Consider the following 22093-nt stretch of genomic DNA (forward strand, 5'->3'; position numbering starts at 1 on the left):
TGGAAGTCTTAGAATTGGATCCTTATTAGTTAACTTATGTACTGTAGTATCATATCAATATTAGTATCCTGGTGATGCTATTACTGAATATATGCATTTCTCAATGAATCATTAAATTACATTTAACTGAACTTATCAGCACTATTGTAAATTAGTTACTTTCTGATCTGCTAGCTACTTTAAGCCAAGGCCACCTTATGTTCTACATTGAACGTTCTTAGTCATAAAATTCTACATTTAGCTTTTCATACATAGGTACAAGAATTCAAACATAATGACAAGGGCCTTAAGCAAGGCAGCAGAGAGGAGTGTGGAAAACATGTCTTAGAGTGTTCATAACGAAGGCCTTTAACTACAACCAGGGTTTATAACCATAATATTTTTCAGAACCTGAATTGAATTCTCCTGACCTGCTATGAAAAGTCAAATCTAACGTCAATTTGACAAAAGCTGGATTCTTTCTGGTCGGGTTCTCTCATTGAGAAACGGCCCAATTGTCTCGCACACATGCAGGTGATCCGCGCGAATGCAGATGTCACCCCGATCCCGGCTGATATGTTAATTTAGTTGATAAAATATTTGACAACAGTGCCTGAATACATTACACTTAAAAAATACTTTATTTCCATGACTTTTCAGATTTGTATCATTTTCCAAAACTTTTTCAGGCCTGGAAAACACCATTTTAAAATGCTATGACTTTCACAGGATTTTCTTGACCTTGCCAACCCTGTAAAATAAGCAGAGCGAATCCAGCGATGGTGCATCGATCCGTAGGTTAATTGTGTCTCTGGAGCCCGATTCAGCACAGAGTTGCTGTCAATATCTTTATATCTTTACCCTGAGGCATACACTGGTTGTGACGGGCAGATATGTGTGGTGTCAGTTTCTTAAATATTGACAGTGACATTGACTAGGTGGCAGTTCTTATCGAAGCCAAATAACCATGCAAACCAGAGACAAATAGGTATGACAAAAATTGATATTTACTCTCCCCATGAAGGCACATTTAGGAGTTAAGAAAAGCCCAACACAGAAAATCACTGTTTTGTACATAAAACCAGTTAAAAAGCAAAGAGTTTAGACAAAGTCCTAGTATTTCTCTGGTATAGTTGAATAACTATCTGACAAAAGTTGTTTACTCACCTCTTGATCTAGTGGTGTTGCATCCCACTACCATGGGACTTCCGTGTTTTGGACAACAGAATGTACTCCTGCCTCAGGCAGCAGCAACGAATAACAAATGGATTGCCTTCCAAACACAACCCCAGAGGTCATATACAGCTTTGTGTTTTCTTGTTGCACTCTTATCACTCGAGTAAAAATAAATACAAAAAAGTGTTTTTCTTGCAAGGGGTGCCTTCACACAGTATAGAACAGAATGGTAATGTTGGACAAACTAAAGAATTGACTTACGATAAACTGAGCTCCAATAAATCACATAGAAAATGACTTGTCTATCAGGAAACACCTTCCAAGGAATCATTCCAATTCATAGATGAAAGAATGTAATTTCACCCTTCTCCATTTGAAAATCATTGGCCTTCACTAACATGTAAAGTATGTGTACATGTAATAACCTATGTAGCGTTAATGTACAGACAACAATTGTTACATTAACACACACAACAAAACATTACAACTAATGGATTTTAAGGCCCTGATATCTTGGTGCGCACATTACAGCTCATTCAGTCCAAAGCCTCCATTGAGTTACATAGGCTAAGTGTGAAATGGACTTTTACGTAAATCCCAAGTTGACGTCAATGAGAGATGTGCATAAATATACGCTAAATGCAATGATAAATGTTAAGTTACATGCAATGATCTCAAGATAGCATTTAGGCTGCAGGTAATTCATACAGAAAAAAACACACTCCCCCCCAAGTGGTAGGGAGAAAGAAATGGAAGGTTGGTGGTTGACATACTACACCAACTAGCACTGGCTATACTCTCTAAAAACAGGGCGTCAAACATACAGGGGTCCAATCTGGCCCACAGGTGGTTTGAGTAAATGGCTGTGTTTATACAGGCAGCCCAATTCTGATATTTGCCCAAATATTGGCAAAAAAAGCTGTACTGACAAAATCAATACACTTTAAAATGACTAATACCAAAAGCGAAAATGTGTAGAAATTATAATGGACCTATAATGGAAATATAACCAATTTTCAGTGACGAACTCCAGACCTGTCAAAATGAGTTCCCTGCAAAAACAGACAAAGCACTATCGTTCCCCATTTACAAAACGCCATTACTTTAATGAGCTAGTTTGCTACGCTCTCTCTAAAACGGCATTTCTTTCTGGGCCTTAGCTGGGGGAAAAAAGTTGATTTAGAAATAAATGATTTCCTGTTTTTGAAGGAACAATCCACTTCCGTCATTCTCTCCATCCAGTTGGCACGTCAGAATGTTTCAACCCATAAAACCTTGCTACAAACAAATAATAAAACATAACGAAAAAAATTGCATTTGGATTTTTGCCCAATCAGGACAGACAGCTAGAAGCAGAGTAGGAATCCCATTTGGTGAAACGGCTGCCGCTTCTGCCCAACCCCCTCTTCCCTCCTCTGGTTCTCCCTCCCCCTAGTTGTCAGTTTAAAGACATGGTGGCTGGGGGATATGGTGCCACCTCACATTGTCCTGGGTGGAAGCTGCTGCTTGTACATGCCCGCCAGGGCCTTGGCGGCGCTCTGGATCATCTGGCGGCGGGACATGCCCGTGAAGGCCTGGTGCCAGTCCGTGCGCAACACATTGGGTACGTTGCGCTCCAGCACCTCGCCCACCGTCACCAGTAGGCCCGACCAGCGAAGGCTGTAGTCCGGCGGGGTCAGGGACTGGGCCTTTGGGGACAGGTGAAAGATAGTGTTCCTATCACTTGACATTTACATGCATTCATTTCACCAACACCTGTTCATACAACCACTCTCCTTACACTGTCTAGTCCATATTCTGTAGACTAACAACAATTTACACTCAACTCAATTCACATTTAATGAATAAACATGATTTAATATTTCATGTTTCAAGACTGCTTAAATTATAACAATTTGGAAAGCAATTTGCCTTCAAACCCTTTCACGCTTTTACTTCGAAGCAATGTTCCAATTTCACCAGTGACACAGCATTGACCGAAAGACTCATTTTCACAGAGTTTTAAATCAAGGCAATTAGGTTTACATTATGAAATTCTATTTCAATACAACACCAAGCTACAGCTTTGACAGGTCGAATTTTGAAAAGGGGCACTTATGATACAATGGCAGCCTGTCATTACACTAATGGCTTTTCATCCAGAGGGAAAGACTAAAACTCCCCCCAGTTCCATTTTACTTTTTCAATAGATAAGTGTATGGTATGTGCTAACATTGAGTGCTAACAGCAATCTAACATTGATAACACATGCAACCACATTAAGAGATACAGTAAATACATGTAATGAATTGAGCATCATTGTGTTGTGGGACGAACTGTACTGTTAACATGAGGGTGCAGTAGTGGCAGCTGTGAGCTCCTACCTGCTGGACGTGCGCCAAGGCCAGTGGCGTAGCCTGAGTGAAGGTCTCAATGTGAATGCCAGCTCCAGGATCCTCCAGGATTAGACAGCCAATGTCAAACCATCTGGAAAGTCACAGAATAACAGCACTGTTAAAGATGCAATATGCAACTTTTTGGGCAACAGTTTATTAGGCACACCCATCTAGTACCAGGTCAGAACCCCCTTCGCCTTCAGAACAGCCTGAATTCGTTGGGGCATGAAAACGTTGCTCAAATGGTATCAAGGGAGCTATCGTGTACCAGGAGAACATTCCACACACCATTGCACCACTGCCACCAGCCTGTACCATTGACACCAGGCAAGATGGGGCCATGGTCTCATGCTGCTTACGCCAAATCCTGACACTCCCATCAGCACGACGCAACAGGAACCCGGGATTCGTCTGACCAGGCAATGTTTTTCCCACACCTCAACTGTCCAGTGTTGGTGATCGCGTGCCCACTGGAGACGCTACTTGTTTTTCTGATGAAACAGAAAACAGGGTGTTGTCTTCTGCTGCAATAGCACATCCGTGACAAAGACCGACATGTTGTGCGTTCCGAGATGCCGTTCTACACACCAGTTGTACTGTGCCATTATTTGCTCGGATGTGGCCCGCCTGTTAGATTGCACGATTCTTGCTTTTCTCCTTCGACCTCTCATCAACGATCAGTTTTCACCCACAAGACTGCAGCTGACTGGATGTTGTTTGTTGAACCATTCTCGGTAAATGCTAGACACTGTCACGCGTGAAAAGCCCAGGAGGCCGGCCGTTTCTGAGATACTGGAACCAGTGCGCCTAGCAGACGATCATACCACGCTCAGTCACTTAGAATAGGCAAAACAAGTGACCTAACGTTCAATCGAACAGTAACTGGATGCCTGTCAGCCTGCTTTATATAGCAAGCCAAAGCCACACGACTTACTGTCTGTAGGAACAAACCATGTGTGAGAACGGGGTGATGTACCTAATAAACTGAGTGTAGATCCATCATTCTCATTGAAAGAAAGTCTGTATGCGTATTATTTCTATACTTTGTTTTTCAGTGAAGTTTTTACATCTTTTACACCAGCTTCAAACAGTTGAAAATATATTTCAGAGGTTTAGATGGCACAATGATAATCTACACTATACTTGCTTGTTGTGTCACAAACTGAAATTAGACAAACTATTAGAATTCTTGCAACCAGGAAATGGTAGAGCAATTTCTGCACATTGTACCTTGAAGCATGGCGTATGCATCACAATGCAGGCAAGACAGATTATGACAAGAGTGAATCTAACCAATAAGCAGACAATGAGCAAATCATACTTTTGGATTTAGGTTGACAGGAAGTAGTAGGGAAGGGAGGAGGAACCATTAACTAAATATTATGGTCCATCAATTGCAACCCTCTGATAAAGCAAAGCAGTGAGCAGCACTGAATACTGGATGCTAGAGAGGATATTCCAGACTAGCAATAACATACCTGATATAACTAACAGCCACACCTTCACCTGCTCGACTGACAACCTGAACACAACTCTGGTCTAATTAACGGTCCATGCTCCTCCATATAGTATTCTACCCTTGTGATGATAATCTTATTCGGTTCACTGGCCCTTACTCTATCGGAGTCTAAAACGACTGGGAGCTGGTCTAAACTATAAAGGCTGCATTTACACAGGCAACCCAATTCTGATCTTTTTCCACTAATTGGTCGTTCGACCAATCAGATCAGCTCTTTTGCCAATAATTGGGCAAAATATCTGAATTTGGCTGCCTGTGTAAACACTGCCATTTTATCCTGGGCTTGGCCCGCAACATTCTGGTACTTGGCTTGGAATGCAACATTCTGTTCATTTGAGGAAGCCCTCTGGGAGGTTGAGCCACTCTGCTACTTGGTGATAAAGGTAAAGGCATTCAAGGTCGAGGTCAGAAGAGCTCATCTGTTTTAATGCCCTAAAGCACATTACTGGCCTTGTGGGGAGATCAACAGTCTAACTGCACAGGTCTCATAGTTGATTTTCTGATGGGAAAATGGGAGTTTTGACACATGTAGCAAGGTGAGGTGAGGTATGTTAGATTAGTAGAGCCTTCTGGGGACATTGGGTTGTTTTTATCTGATTTCTGAAAAAGTCTGTCAAGAAGGCTCATGCTCGTCGACCCTGCCAGAGTGCACCACACCCTAGCGCAGTATTTTCCAAATGTGGGGCAAGAGAAAAGGGAAGCTTGGGTACTGAAGTCACAATCAGTTGACCGATTTTGGCCTGAAATCAATAGTCTATCTTAAAATTGCGATTTTAATTAAAAAAATTAAAAAAAATTGGTAGAAGGGTTTCAAGAAAAATGCATTATTAGAAAAGTTTCAGATTGATAAAAAAAAAATTTAAATTGCAAAACATACGTAGCATAATATAACCGTATATGATATGACACGGAATTGTCAAATGCAGTCTGACAGCTTTGTTATATAGACAACAGGCTGTTATGATAGTTAAAGCCAAATTTCTTAGTTGTTAAAGGGGTACCCCAGTGTTAGACTTGAGGGTCATTGTTGTTCACGTTATATATAAATTACATTGAATATACTGTTAACACCGGTAAAATTCATCTCTACGTAGATGAGTTATTTATTCCTGTGCCTCTTCAGTGCAGCAGGCCATTCGTGACCTTCAGCATGATTCTGACTCAATCCCCCCCAAAATCCCTTACTGAGCATAAATTACTGTTAACTGCAAATAAAACCAAGTTTATTCTGTTCTCTAGGTCTCGTAATGTTGATCCTGAGGAGTTGCGTATTTGCACTTCAAATGGAGCAAGTTTCTCACTAAGTACTTGGGTATCTGGAATGATGATAAATTGTCTTTTGAAACACATTGAAAACTTTACAAAGAAGCTGAAATCTATTATTTAACTTAAAAAAAAAAATATATAGAAATAAATCCAGCCTCTGTTTAAACACGCTGCTCCCTGTAGTAGACTATGGTGACTTTATATGCATGCGGTAGCCTCTGTTTTGAAACTAGTTTTAGGACCCATCGTCTTATTTACAAAAATGTGGGATGGACCTCTGTAAGAAGAGAGCTGCACTCTTATTTATTTACAAAGCAGTCTTGCAGAAACTTCCTCTGTACGTAACGTCATTGATTCAATTTAGACGTACAAATGACCAAACCTGTTCTCAGGGATGGATAACTCCAGAGATCCCTTTAGTCTCCATAGAATTAGGAAAATCTGCTTTTAGTTTTGCCCCTTGTGTGGATCTTTCAGACATTTAAAATGATTGATTGGAGACTTATGTTACAGAATGACATTGCATTTCTTAAATCTGTTTACTGTTGTGTATTATGTTTTTTTATAGTGTGTTTTATTTGGAATGATTATGTAGGGCTGTTGTGCTTCATTTATATATTGGGTTTTGTTTGTAAACATATACAAGGCTCTCTTGTAAAAGAGTTGAATTTCAATGTGACTCCCTGTTTAAATAAAGGTTAATATAAATATACACATTTTCTGTAAATCTATCATCTTAAACATAATCTTTGATATTGTAATTAAACAAATTAAATGCTTTTGGAAGAGGTCAGAATCAGCATTTCAGAAAGAAATAAACAAATACAGCTTAATAAAGTAAATAATTATTAGGAGGTGCACACAGATACATTTTTCATATGTGAATTTGAATATTCTATCATTTCCATCTCATTACTCATCGATTGCTATAATCCTTGGCGTAAACATTCATTTCAAACCATTCCAAAATTATAATCCATTTTAAAAGGGATAATGGGAAAGCTTACGAAACAGCATTCATTATCTATGATGAGGTTTTTGGACCCAATGGTACATATGAGGGGAGATAAGCAGGCTGTTTGAGAGAGTTGCACAAGTGTGTAACAAGGGAGATTAAAATGAGAAAACCACTAACTTGGTCATTCGAACATGTTCTTACATAGGAGGCAGCTGGCGATGTGTGTATGTGTGTGTGTGGAATGATGTGAGTGTGTGTATATGTGTGCGTGAATGAGGGTGTATGAAAGTGAGTGTATGAAATGCATGTGTGTGAAATGTGTTTGTACAGGGGATTTGAGATTTAAGGGGTCTTTTCTCCTGCTGTGCTTACTTGTCGGGGAAAAGCTCGGCGATGAAGTTCTCCACAGAGACCACGGGCTGCTTCTCGTGGATGACGCCCGCCCGCCGCAGGCTGTCAATGCGCTCCTGGGCCCCCTGTGGAGACAGACACACCTCAGAATCAGGCAGAACTAATTTATCAATAATAAAGATGTTTATTTGAAGATCACTCCCTCAGGAAGAACCCGGAGAGTAACTTCCAGGACATACACAAAAGGAATTCTCACATTATACCGGAGTGGATCTCTAAGATTTTACAATCACAGTCTTTACATAGTTCATGTACACAAAGAGCTGCTTACCCCTCAAAAGGGGAGGAAAGCTTATAAAAGAGATAAGGGGTAATTGACTCCACTTCCTTAGAAAAAGAAAACAAATGAGAACAGGTTCTAGCCAGTTCTCACAGCCTATATGTCTAAGATAGCGTGATAGGATCTTTAAAGCCTAACCAGAGGAAACTAGATTTCCGCCTGGCTAGGCTTTTAGTGCCCTATAGATAATGAGCCAGCAGTAAATTTCTCCTCTGTGCGGTTTGTAAAGAGGTTACTGGACAGATGTGCAAAATTAGCAGTGAAGAGCACGACTCAACTCTAGCATTTACATAGCATTAAGCTGTAACAAAACGGTTTTGCGCCAACAAGTGGAAGACACCCATCGCTGGATATGAGCAAGTCAGACCACACACACACACACGTTGCCCGCCACCATCCAGCCTGGTGCCTAACATCTCTTGTGGTGAGACATTTGAGAATGAAAAGGAAATGCACACACCATCTCTTGAACACACGCATACACACAAAACGCTTCTCTGGATGACTTAATACTGATCCGAGTGTTTACCGCATGCAGTAGAATGAGCTCAAGGCATTTTCAATAGAAAGCTTGTTCCTGCAGTATAACAGCATTTGTCAGTCTGGGTCTGCGGTGCTTTACATGGCACTGTACGTAAACCAGAGTTTCCTTCACTGAGAGGATGATGCATTGCTGCCTAAATAGAATTGGACACAAACACCATCTGCTTCCATAGAGAACAGGTGTGTGAGGATAGCCTTTAAGACCAATGGCTACCTGTTTGTTAAAACACACACTAGGGTCTGGGAATTGCAAGGGACCTCATGATACGATTTCTATTTCGATTCAACACTAATTTCCTTGTGATTCCATGGTCCAAACATATTGCTCACCATATGTCTGCTGCAGAGGGAGAAGAGAGAGCCATGAGAAAAGTTGATCAGTCATTGAAATAAGGGCTGAAAACAAATGGGCTTCCTAATTAAAAACTAGATGGAGAACAAGCTATGATTGAAAAATACTGGAGTTTTTGGTGCAGGTACAGCCAACTTGCGCAAAAATTATTTTGCGATAAGATAGCCAAAAATAATATCCCAATGTGTAACTGCTGTTTTCAAAGTATTTCTGCTGTTTTGTCTCATAGCTGGTAAAACGTATCTCACCAAGTCAAATAACTACGAATCCTATAGCCTATCGTACAGCAACACCGCCTGCCTGAGGGCTGAGTGAAGAGCTGAGTGAAAGATTCAGTTTTAGAAGTGCTAATTTACTTGAAGCAAAGGAGACTTAGTTTTGTTCACAAGCTAGGTTTTTTTTCCATGTTTGAATTTCAACTGTTAGGGAAGACAACACTTTCTACTCGTCAGACTCAAATCCCACAGGCACAAACATGACTAGTCACGTTACTATAACATACCACATTACTTCTTACGAATAATAAAAATTTTTTTTATAGAAACATTACAAAGCATGCTCACCTTTTTTGTTTAAACAAAACAACTTTAAACAAACTATAAGGGCATATATATATATATATATATATATATATATCTTCATTAGCACTAATACATAAATGAACACCAGTGTCTGAGATATTGGGAACGTAATAGACAGCTGACCTTGACTCCGGCTGCGTAGCCAACGGGCTGCGGGGCGATGTTGGACTGGCCGGCCTCCCCGGTCACCATGGCCATGCCAAACACCTCTTGGAAGGCATCTCTCACTGCCCCCACCTTCACCTCTTTGTCTGATGTCACCACAATGTCCAAGTCCCCGCCCGACTCTAAAAAAAACACAGACACAGTTAATACAGGAATAATCTCATTCCCAGACACTTCTGCCCACAATGTGCAAAGTGGTGGACCAGACTTTATTTACCAACCATCTCACACAACACCTTTCCCTTAACCCTACCCCGTACAACAAATTCCTGCTTGGGTTCCTGCCTCCATTAACTTCTCTACATCAATCCTCCCAATCTTTTATTTTTATTCATTCTAATTAATTATATATTCTATGAGCCCTATACCCCTGAAACCATTGATAGTCCAGAGAAATGTTGCCATCAGATTGACAGACATTCCACTGAGAACTCTATCACTCTGTATTCAACTGCTGAAAATGCAATTGAGTCGCTGATGCCAATGTGTGTAGCCTATATTGTTAAATCATGCCTGTTTGTGTCTCAAGGTTGACTTGCCCAGATCATTGTACAGCTGCCTGTTTGCCAGGACATCTCAATAGAAAAAGGGAGCTGGTACATTTTAAAGGCAGGGCTCATCCAATCCTGAACCTGGAGACTCAGTGTGTAGACTTGGTCTTTTGGTGCATCAGAATGAACACCACCTGATTTAACTGTTAACCAGGGATGTAATGCAGCCGTAGCAGGAGGTCCTCACTTTTTTCCCAATTTGAGACTACCCAGAGATGCATGGTAAAAATACACTACATGACCAAAAGTATGTGGACACCTGCTTGTCGAACATCTAATTTCAAAATCATGGACATTAATATGGAGTTGGTCGCCCATTTGCTACTATAACAGCCTCCCCTCTTCAGGGAAGGCTTTACACTAGATGTTGGAACATTGCTGTGTGGATTTGCTTCCATTCAGCCACAAGAGCATTCGTGACGTCGAGGACTGATGTTGGACGATAAGGCAAGGCTCGCAGCACCTGTTTGAACTTGTTATCAGTATAAAAGACACCTGTCCGCAACCTCAAACAGTCACACTACAAACTCCACTATGGCCAAGACCAAAGAGCTGTCAAAGGACACCAGAAACAAAATTGTAGACCTGCACCAGGCTGGGAAGACAATCTGCAATAGGTAAGCAGCTTGGTTTGAAGAAATCAACTGTGGGAGCAATTATTGGGAAATGGAAGACATACAAGACCACTGATAATCTCCCTCGATCTGGGGCTCCACGCAAGATCTCACCCCGTGGGGTCAAAATGATCACAAGAACAGTGAGTAAAAATCCCAGAACCACACGGGGGGACCTAGTGAATGACCTGCAGAGAGCTGGGACCAAAGTAACAAAGCCTACCATCAATAACACACTACGCCGCCAGGGACTCAAATCCTGCAGTGCCAGACGTGTCCCCCTGCTTAAGCCAGTACATGTCCAGGGCCGTCTGAAGTTTGCTAGAGAGCATTTGGATTATCCAGAAGAAGATTGGGAGAATGTCATATGGTCAGATGAAACCAAAATATAACTTTTTGGTAAAAACTCAACTCGTCGTGTTTGGAGGACAAAGAATGCTGAGTTGCATCCAAAGAACACCATACCTACTGTGAAGCATGGGGGTGGAAACATCATGCTTTGGGGCTGTTTTTCTGCAAAGGGACCAGGACGACTGATCCGTGTAAAGGAAAGAATGAATGGGGCCATGTATCGTGAGATTTTGAGTGAAAACCTCCTTCCATCAGCAAGGGCATTGAAGATGAAACATGGCTGGGTCTTTCAGCATGACAATAATCCCAAAAACACCCCCTGGGCAACGAAGGAGTGGCTTCGTTAGAAGCATTTCAAGGTCCTGGAGTGGCCTAGCCAGTCTCCAGATCTCAACCCCATAGAAAATCTTTGGAGGGAGTTGAAAGTCAGTGTTGCCCAGCAACAGCCCCAAAACATCACTGCTCTAGAGGAGATCTGCATGGAGGAATGGGCCAAAATTCCCAAACAGTGTGTGAAAACTTACAGAAAACGTTTGACCTCTGTCATTGCCAACAAAGGGTATATAACAAAGTATTGAGAAACTTTTGTTATTGACCAAATACTTATTTTCCACCATAATTTGCAAATAAATTCATTAAAAATCCTACAATGTGATTTGTCATTTTGTCTGTCATAGTTGAAGTGTACATATGATGAAAATTACAGGCCTCTCTCATCTTTTTAAGTGGGAGAACTTGCACAATTGGTGGCTGATTAAATACTTTTTTGCCCCACTGTAGTTATTTTACAGATAGCCAGGGACACACCAACACTCAAACATAATTTATAAACAAAGCATGTTTGTTTAGTGAGTCCGCCAGATCAGAGGTAGTCAGGATGACCAGGGACAAGTACGTGAGAATTGGACCATTTTCCTGTCCTGCTAAGCATTCAAAATGTAACGAGAACTTTTGTGTGTCAGGGAAAATGTATGGAGTGAAAAGTACATTATTTTCTTTAGGAATGTGGTAAAGTAAAAGTAGTAAAACATATAAATATTAAAAGTAGATGGCCCTCCAAAAACTAATTAAGTAGTACTTTAAAGTGTTTTAGCTTAAGTAATTTACACCACTGGGTTTACAGCACCAAGATTGAAAGAAAAACAGTTGAGGGTTTTTATTTAATGTAGTACAAGGTCAAAAGAAAGAAAATGTAGTTTAAAACAGTCACCCATTATCGATTCGCTATATCCATGATGGAGAGTGCATGCTAGCCCAAGACGAGTTTGAAAATCGAGAGACTCAACAAGCGATTCTATCCTGTACGTCCCGCAAGGAACGTTTAGACTTAAGTCAGTGGCAAGTTCTTATTTAGAGAAGGAGCATTTCTGTGATTTTAACCTGGCAGTGATTGGGAGTCCCATAGGACGGTGCACAATTGGCCCAGCGGCATCGGGGTTTGGCCGGTGTAGGATGTCATTGTAAATAAGAATTGGTTCTTAACTGACTTGACTAGTTAAATAAAAAACATTCTGGCACCAGCACACATTGTTTGCATCCCAAATGGCACCCTATTCCCTACATAGTGCACTACTTTTGTCCAGGGCCCATAGAAATAGGGTGTGACTTGGGACGCACCCATTGGCTTGCAGATATAGGGCGACAATGGATAAGCTTCATCCCAATCCCCCACCCTTCTCCCCAAAGTGTGCGCTCGTACAGTTCCTGTAATGGATTTCAAAGCAAGGGATTGATGTAAGCATTGGCTAGCTAGTGTGTTTTCAACTGGGTTGGGCTCAATTAAAATGTCAGCCTCAATTCAGGAAGTGATTTTTTATTTTTTTTTAAATGGAAAAAAAAAGCTTCTCCTTTTCGGTTTATTGAGAAGTCATGGAAGATAAAAGCAAGTTTTTTTCAATTTACTAAATTGGAATTTCAGTTCCTGAATTGATTAACCCCAACCCTAGTTCCACCACTGTTAAATTAATGATAAATGGTGTTGGTGTTGACTTACTGATGTATGGAGCCATGCCCGGGTCCAGAGTGGTGATCATGGATTCCACTGAGTGCTTGGTCTTATCCAGGACCGTCTTTACCATGTGGTTACCTGCCACGCCCTGAGGATGGGGACACACAGTTAAAAAAATGTTCTAAAGCTGGATGTCATTTGCATCCCTTAACTGACTGGTTGAAATAAGACGTTATGTTAATTTGTGTGACAATGAATGCGCTAATGACCCAAGCTAATTAGTATCATGGCTCATTACTTCTACAGGTGGTACAATGTTTGAAGGAAAATAAGTTAGGCTAAGCGACTGTTTCAAAGTACCTTTTTTAAAAACTTTACTCTGTATCTCAGTTGTTTCAAAAGCATTCTAATGTAACTGAATAAAAACACACCATCACTAACTCATGAGTCCGTACACCAGGGGTGGTTTCAGGACAAAACAAAGTGGAGGGAACCCTGAACAGTTCCAATTGTTGAACCAACAGTTTGTGCCTGCCTGCCCGACTACCTGCCAGTGCGCAATGTGCATGTAATCCCAAACAAGACTGGATGGCAGGGTTTCCGTTAGCCAGTAAAAGCTGGGGATTTGGCCGATAAAAAAAAGCCGATAAATTTGGAAGTGGCCAATTATCCGGGATAATGCTTTTTAGCCTATTTAGTTGATGTAAAAACCAGTTGATGTAAAAACATTTGACTGGTCATGCTTATCGGTCTACAGGTTCATTTGTATAATTTTGTGGAATTAAATTGGCGAGTGTGTACAATACAGAGCATTCTTAAAGTATTCAGACCCCTTCACTTTATACACATTTTGTTAGGTTACAGCTTTTTTCTAAAAGGGATTAAATTTTTTTTTTAATCCTCAACCTATGCACACAATAACCCATACAGGCAAAGCGAAAACAGATTTCGAAATGTTTGATAATTATTCAAAATAAAAAATAGAAATACCTTACTTACATAGGTATTCAGACCCTGTGCTATGAGACTCGAACTTGAGCTCAGGTGCATCCTGTTTCCATCGATGTTTCCACTTGTGGTAAATTCAATTGATTAGACGTGATTTGGAAAGGCACACACCTGTCTATATGAAAAGGTCCAACAGTTGACAGTTCCGGTCAGAGCAAAAACCAACCCATGAGGTCAAAGGGATTGTCCGTAGAGCGTTGAGACAGGTGTCGAGGCACAGATCTGGGGAAAGGTACCAAAAAAATGTCTGCAGCATTGAAGGTCCCAAAGAACACAGTTACCTCAATCATTCTTAAATGGAAAAAGTTTGGAACCACCAAGACTCTTCCTAGAGCTGGCCGCCCGGCCAAACTGAGCAATCAGGGGAGAAGGGCCTTGGTCAGGGAGGTGACCAACAACCCGTCACTCTGACAGAGCTCCGGAGTGCCTCTGTGGAGATGGGAGAACCTTCCAGAATGACAACCATCTCTGCAGCACTCAACAAATCAGGCCTTTATGGTAGAGCGGCCAGACGGAAGCCACTCCTCAGTAAGGCACGTGACAGCCCGCTTGGAGTTTGCCAAAATGCACCTAAAGGACTCTCAGAACATGAGAAACAAGATTCTCTGGTCTGATGAAACCAAGATTGAACTCTTTGGCCTGAATGCCAAGCTTCACGTCTGGAGGAAACCAGGCACCACTCATCACCTGGCCAATACCATACCTACGGTGAAGTATGGTGGTGGCAGCATAATGCTGTGGGGATGTTTTTCAGCAGCAGGGACTGGGAGATTAGTCAGGATCGAAAACCTGCTCAGACAGGGGAGAAGGTTCACCTTCCAACAGGACAACGACCCTAAGCACACAGCCAAGACAACGCAGGTGTCTCAATGTCCTTGAGTGGCCCAGCCAGAGCCCAGACTTGAACCCGATTGAACATCTCTGGAGAGACTTGAAAATAGCTGTGCAGCGATGCTCCCAATCCAACCTGACAGAGCTTGAGAGGATCTGCAGAGAAGAATGGGAGAAACTGCCCAAACACTGGTGTGCCAAGCTTGTAGCATCATACCCAAGAAGACGCAAGGCTTTAGTCACTGCCAAAGGTGCTTCAACAAAGTACTGAATACTTGTGTCATGCAATAATATGCAAATTAATTACTTAAAAGCATACGTGATTTTCTGGATTTTTGTTTTAGATTCCGTCTCTTACAGTTGAAGTGTACCTATGATAAAAAAATTCGACCTCTACATGCTTTGTAAGTAGGAAAACCTGCAAAATCGGCAGTGTATCAAATACTTGTTTTCCCCACTGTGTGTGTGTGTGTTCATAGTGCACATCAGAATTCAGCTTGAAGGACTGCAAATAGTTGCACCCTCAACTTGCATGTTCTGTTAATATAATTACCATAATCTAAATGTGATCTGTCATTCTGAGCCCCGTGGGTGAATACCAAAATCAGGTTACACACCCAATGCATATGGGTCCGGCAGATTTCTCAAAATGTCTGGTAAATTAAAACGTTGCCAGTCAAATGTACAGCGCAACATTTTCCTAACAGAAACCCTGCTGGATAGATACCATTCGGCCTTATTCCCAGTAGAGACTGGATGGATACAATTAGGACTTATTATCAGACAAGCTGTGCTCCTGATCCCAACTGTCTCCCTAACTGTCTGAGGCATACCACAGTCCTCCTTGCCAGCCAGCCAGCCAGCCAGATGAATAGGAGGAAGAAGACCTGAAATGGCACCAAATTCCCTTAATAAGGCACTTCATTTGGCCAGGGCCCATAGAGAATAAGGAGCCCTTTGGGCTGCAGCCCTGGATATTACCAGACGTACTGGTCATCTAACGCAACACTGATAGCATTAGCAGACAATTTATGGGTGTCGTCCAGGAAAGTGTTTCCCCAATACAGGCTGTTGCGTATTGAGCGACAGGAGATTCGGTTCTGGCAGGACATTGACTGAAGGTTTATCATAGAAAATGAGGTTGTGACGTGTAAACGCATCCATTTGGGCACAAACACAGGCAGCCCCACTTCTGATCTTTTGCCCAATTATTGTCAAAATAGCAAATCTAATTAGGCAAAAGAATTGGGCTGCCTGTGTAAAAGCAGCCTAAATTACACTTGGACCGTGAGTGTTTTATAAAGTGGACTTAAAGAGATTTAGTTAAATGTCAAGGGGTCGGTTTCCTCAGACACAGATTATACCTAGTACGCGACTCATTTCAAATTCGAGAAAGCATGATTTTTGTTGTAAAGGCGTCAGTGTCTGGGGAAACAGGCTGGGAAAGTTCACTTGTGTTTTCTCTTTTGTGACAGAACAAAAAGACAAGGAACTGTTTAATATGCAGGAAAGGTGTTTACAAAACTCAGTGCAAAGACATATTGATCTGAATGCCTGATAGGTTGAAACATCAGGTTGAAACGCGCTATGCAATTCTGCTTTATAAGAGCAAAGAACTCACGTCACATGCGCCGAATACAACAGGTGTAGACTTTACCGTGAAATGCTTACTTACCAGCCCTTAACCAACAATGCAGAGTTAAAAAGTAAGAAAAATGTGCCAAAAATGAACAAGAAAATAGTAACGCAATAAAATAAACAATAACGAGACTATATACAAGGAGTACTGGTACTGAGTCAAATGTGCAGGGGTACGAGGTAGTTGAGGTAATATGTACATGTAGGTAGGGATAAAAGTGTCTAGACAGTCAGGATAGATAATAAACAGAGTGGCAGCAGCGTATGTGAAGAGTGAAAGAGTGTTTGTGTGAGTGCTGTCAATATAAGTCGGTGTGTGATAGAGTGTCAGTGTAGTATGTGTAGGTAGAGGCCAGTGAGTGTGCATAGAGCCGGTGCAAATAGTCAGGGTAGCCATTTGATTAACTGTTCCAGCAGTCGCTTCGGTAATGTATTCAAATCTATTTTTATTTGTCACATACACATGGTTAGTAGATGTTAATGCGAGTGTAGCAAAATGCTTGTGCTTCTAGTTCTGACACTGCAGTAATAACCAACGAGTAATCTAACCTAACAATTTCACAACTACCTTATACACACAAGTGTAAAGGGATGAAGAATATGTACATAAAGATATATGAATGAGTGATGGTACAGAACGGCATAGGCAAGATGCAGTAGATGGTATCGAGTACAGTATATACGTATATGAGATGAGTAATGTAGGGTATGTAAACATTATATTAAGTGGCATTGTTTAAAGTGGCTAGTGATACATTTTTTACACCAATTTTTCCATTATTAAAGTGGCTGGAGTTGAGTCAGTATGTTGGCAGCAGCCACTCAATGTTAGTGGTGGCTGTTTAACAGTCCGATGGCCTTGAGATTGAAAAACAGCTTCTGTCTCTCGGTCCCTGCTTTGATGCACCTGTACTGACCTCGCCTTCTGAACAGGCAGTGGCTCGGGTGGTTGTTGTCCTTGATGATCTTTATGGCCTTCCTGTGATATCGGGGGGTGTAGGTGTCCTGGAGGGCAGGTAGTTTGCCCCCGGTGATGCGTTGTGTAGACCTCACTACCCTCTGGAGAGCCTTACGGTTGAGGACAAAGCAGTTTGGAGGCGTGCATGGCCACGCAGTCGTGGGTGAACAGGGAGTACAGGAGAGGGCTCAGAACGCACCCTTGTGGGGCCCCAGTGTTGAGGATCAGAAGGGGTGGAGATGTTTTTTACCTACCCTCACCACCTGGGGGCGGCCCGTCAGGAAGTCCAGTACCCAGTTGCACAGGGCAACTGTACCCGAGACCCAGGGTCTCGAGCTTGATGACGAGCTTGGAGGGTACTATGGTGTTAAATGCTGAGCTATAGTCGATGAACAGCATCTCACATAGGTATTCCTCTTGTACAGATGGGTTGTGTGTGGGTGCAGTGTGGTTGCGATTGCGTCGTCTGTGGACCTATTGGGGCGGAAAGCAAATTGCAGTGGGTCTAGGGTGTCAGGTGGGTTGGAGGTGATATGGTCCTTGACTAGTCTCTCAAAGCATTTCATGATGACGGAAGTGAGTGCTACGGGGCGGTAGTCATTTAGCTCAGTTTCCTTAGGTTTCTTGGGAACAGGAACAATGGTGGCCCTCTTGAAGCATGTGGGAAGAGCAGACTGGGATAAGGATTGATTGAATATGTCCGTAAACACATCAGCCAGCTGGTCTGCGCATGCTCTGAGGACGCGGCTGGGGATGCCGTCTGGGCCTGCAGCCTTGCGAGGGTTAACACGTTTAAATGTTTTACTCGCTTCGGCTGCAATGAAGGAGAGTCCGCAGGTTTTGGTAGCGGGCCGTGTCAGTGGCACTGTATTTTCCTCAAAGTGAGCAAAGTTGTTATTTAGTCGGTCTTTTGTGTCCCTCGTGTTATGCGATTGCTGTACCAGGCACAGTATGTAAAATGTGTGATATGTAAAATATATGTAGCAAAAAAAAGCTGTAAATAATATATGTGTGTGCGCCAAAGAGGGGGTGTGGAGAATGGGTTAATAAAAAATTAAACAAATATATCAGCAGTATTATGGCTTGGGGGTAGAAGCTGTTCAGGAGTCTTTTGGCCCCATATACTTTGCACTCTGGTACTGCTTGCCGTGCAGTAGTAGAGAGAAAAGTCTATGACCTGGCTGGCTTTCTTGACAGTTTTTCTGGCCTTCCTCTGACACCGCCCGTCTTTGCACTATTGACTTATGCTGCGTTTTGACGAGGGACACAAAAGACAGACTAACGGCAAAAGCAAGTCAGCACGACAGTATGTGTTGCTACAGTAATTTCAGCAAACAGTGCAAATCAACATCAGGAAGAAAATGACGCTACGGCAGATGGCAAAAGTTGAAATATTTTAACTCTGGCGGCAAATCCCGTCTACCGTGGCTTCTGACAGCATTCACCGCCAGCCTTAATGCATTTACCGTTGTGCTCTCATTGAAAACAATGTCATCCGGTTTACCGCCTGCCATCTTCCTCGTACCACGTAAACACAGCATTAGTCCTGTTTTTTAGGTTAGTGAGCGTTTCCTGCTTTTAAAAAGGCAGCCCTGCTGTGTTGCCTGGGTCTTGTTCATTAGACATCAAACCGAAGAAAACGGACTGAAACAGGGAAGGCCAACCTGGACTTGTGAAATAGAAAAGCCTATTTCCGTTGTACAACATTTAAAAACGTTCTCCTATTGAACACGACGCGTATGTCCACTACTGTGTGTGTGTTCACATTACTTTGAGAGTGTCAGGTGCGTAAAAACATCCACTGCCCTACCGAAATTACTGAAAAAGACGTACCTTGAAGAAACCCCAAATGCCGCCCCCCGCGTTGGCATCTACGGCGAGGCGGGGGTCCTCGTTTTCGACCTCAGGGAAGGTGATGGGGGAGCCGGCATCTAGACCCCCTGACATCATTGGCTGTTGCACCATTGGGTTGGATACTACCCCTGGAAGAGACATCATGAATACCGTTACCACTCATCATAACATACTGTATACCAGGGTTCTGTTCATTAGGCACCAAAAGGAAATGCTTTCGCAACAGAAAACATGCGTTTATCAGACACATTCAGGTAGTCCCCTGTTGCGGTCTGCTTTCTTACAATGGTGTTCATAAGGGGCCAAACTGGTGGTATTCAAATCAGGGCCTGGAGGACAATAACACTGCAGGTTCTCATCCTTTCCTTCTCAACAGGGACTGATTAAGACCTTGGACACCAAGGTCTGCCCAATTAAGGACAGGAATCAGTCAGAATTAAAAAAAAAAAAGCAGACCTTGAGGCCTGGATTTAAATACCTATGCTGTATCCAATAGGCATACGGAATGACAACCAAAAACAGGTGGACTTGCACAGTAACAAAATAATGTAATCAAGAGAATAGACACTAGGTAAACACATTTATCCATGCAAAGTAAACAGCAGAAACAGATACATAAACCACACCCACCTCAAAGACAAACACCTTGGCTCAAACAAACATTCAAACCATTTTAATGTGTCACCGTTGTGATGTTTAACCATTGTGTGTGTACGCATTGCCCCATTTGTTTGTGAGGTAGTATGTTACTCACTCTGTGAAAGTACTTGTATTTTTTAAATTAGTCACATGTAATTGTAGTGTAGTGAAATACTTCAGCTCTGAGCTCCAACAGTGCAGGTGTGAATGAAACAAAACACCATATAAAAAAAAATACTGAACAAAAATATAACACCCAACAATATCAATGATTTTACTGACAGAGTCCATATAAGCAAATCAGTCAACTAAAATAAATTAATTTAGGCCCTAATCTATGAATTTCACATGACTGGGAATACAGATCTGCATCTGTTAATCACAGATATCTTTTAAAAAATGGGAGGGGCGTGGATCAGAAAACCACTCAGTATCTGGTGTAACCACCATTTGCCTCATGTAGCATGACATCTCCTTCACATAGAGTTGATCAGGCTGTTGATTGTCCCACTCCTCTTTAATGACTTTGCGAAGTTGCTGGATATTGGTGTGAACTGGAACACGCTGTCGTACACGTTGAACCAGAACAGGTGACATGTCTGGTGAGGATGCAGGCCATGGAATAACTGAGAAATGTTCAGCTATCAGGAATTGTGTAAAGATTCTTGCAACATGGGGCCGTGCATTATCATGCTGAAACATGAGGTGATGGCGGTGGATGAGCGGCACGACAATGGGCGTCAGGATTTTGTCACGATATCTCGGTGCATTCAAATTGCCATCGATAAAATGCTAATTGTGTTTGTTGTCCATAACTTATGCTTGCCCATACCATAACCCAACCATGGGGCACTCTGTTCAAAACGACGTTGAGGCGGCTTATGGTTGAGAAATGAACATTCAATTCTCTGGCAACAGCTCTGGTGGACATTCCTGCAGTCAGCATGCCAATTGCATGCTCCCTCAACTTGATACATCTGTGGCATTGTTTTATGTAACAAATCTGCACATTTTTTGTCCCCAGCACAAGATGCAAATGTGTAATAATCATGGTTAAATCAGCTACTTGATGTCAGGTGTAAGGGAGAAATGTGATTAGTTTGAGGAAACTAGGCGTATGTCTCACGTCACTACTTCACAGGAGAGGCATTTGAATGTAAACATACCTTTATCAAAAACGTTCATGTGCCTTAATAACAAACTAGTATTCCAGCTGTAAATACAAGTGGTTAAATTACGAGTCTAGTTGGTTTAGCCACAGAAAAAGCCAGGAACCTTCCTGCTAGCCATGATTGGCTGAGATAATGGATGGGCTGGACATGCCAAGAGATGAGTTTGGATTGGTCTGCCATGTAGCATGCGTCTGTTTATAACGTGAGCTGCTCAGTATGTGGTGATAGTCCTTTCTACCGTGCCATTTTTGAAATAGATAATGTTAGCCATCCAGAACTACAAAAGTTCTGCTACTTTTCTCAACAACATTGATACCCTGAATTTAGCAGGTACTGTCGACAGATGAGTTGGAAAACTTGATTTACTACTTTCTGCACAAGCCACGGTCAGTGTGAACCGGAGTGACTTGACCAGTGGAGGCTCCTCAAAGGACCATCCTCAAATAACTTTCCATAAAAATAGTGAAACTATACTAAATATGTCACCAAATAATGGATAGAAATGCACTGTTTTGCAATACTGTAGCACCATAGAGTAGCCGGAGCACTTTTTGAAAGAAAAGCAATTTTTTTGACCATTAAAATAACATCAAATTGATCAGAAATACAATGTAGACATTGTTAATGTTGTAAATTACTATTGTAGCTGGAAACAGCGGATTTTTTAATGGCATATCGACATAGGCGTACAGAGGTCCATTACCAGCAACCTCCTGTGTCCCAATGGCACGTTGTGTTAGCTAACTCAAATTCATCATTAGAAAACCCTTTTGCAATTATGTTAGCACAGCTGAAAACTGTTGTGCTCATTAAAGAAGTAATAAAACTGGCAATCTTTAGAATAGTTGGGTATTTTACCTTTATTTAACTAGCAAGTTAGTTAAGAACAAATTCTTATTTTCAATGACGGCCTAGGAACAGTGG

The 22093-nt window shown here is 41.9% G+C and overlaps 1 protein-coding gene across 2 annotated transcripts in view; it reads right to left on the bottom strand.

The window, feature by feature from the left end:
- Positions 1-597: 597 nt before the first annotated feature.
- prrc1 (proline-rich coiled-coil 1) overlaps positions 598-22093 on the bottom strand; it is a 34263-nt gene continuing 12767 nt past the window's right edge. For both annotated transcript variants that reach the window (XM_024381563.2, XM_024381562.2), the window contains exons 4-9: positions 19338-19486; positions 13115-13217; positions 9564-9727; positions 7646-7749; positions 3519-3621; positions 598-2843 (exon numbers count right to left, since the gene is read on the bottom strand). In XM_024381563.2, the coding sequence (XP_024237331.1) occupies positions 2634-2843; positions 3519-3621; positions 7646-7749; positions 9564-9727; positions 13115-13217; positions 19338-19486 (833 nt within the window). In that variant the 3' untranslated portion in view covers positions 598-2633. The remainder of the gene's footprint in view (positions 2844-3518; positions 3622-7645; positions 7750-9563; positions 9728-13114; positions 13218-19337; positions 19487-22093) is intronic.

The sequence above is a fragment of the Oncorhynchus tshawytscha genome, linkage group LG20 (assembly GCF_018296145.1).
Source record: "Oncorhynchus tshawytscha isolate Ot180627B linkage group LG20, Otsh_v2.0, whole genome shotgun sequence".
Lineage (NCBI taxonomy): Eukaryota > Metazoa > Chordata > Actinopteri > Salmoniformes > Salmonidae > Oncorhynchus > Oncorhynchus tshawytscha.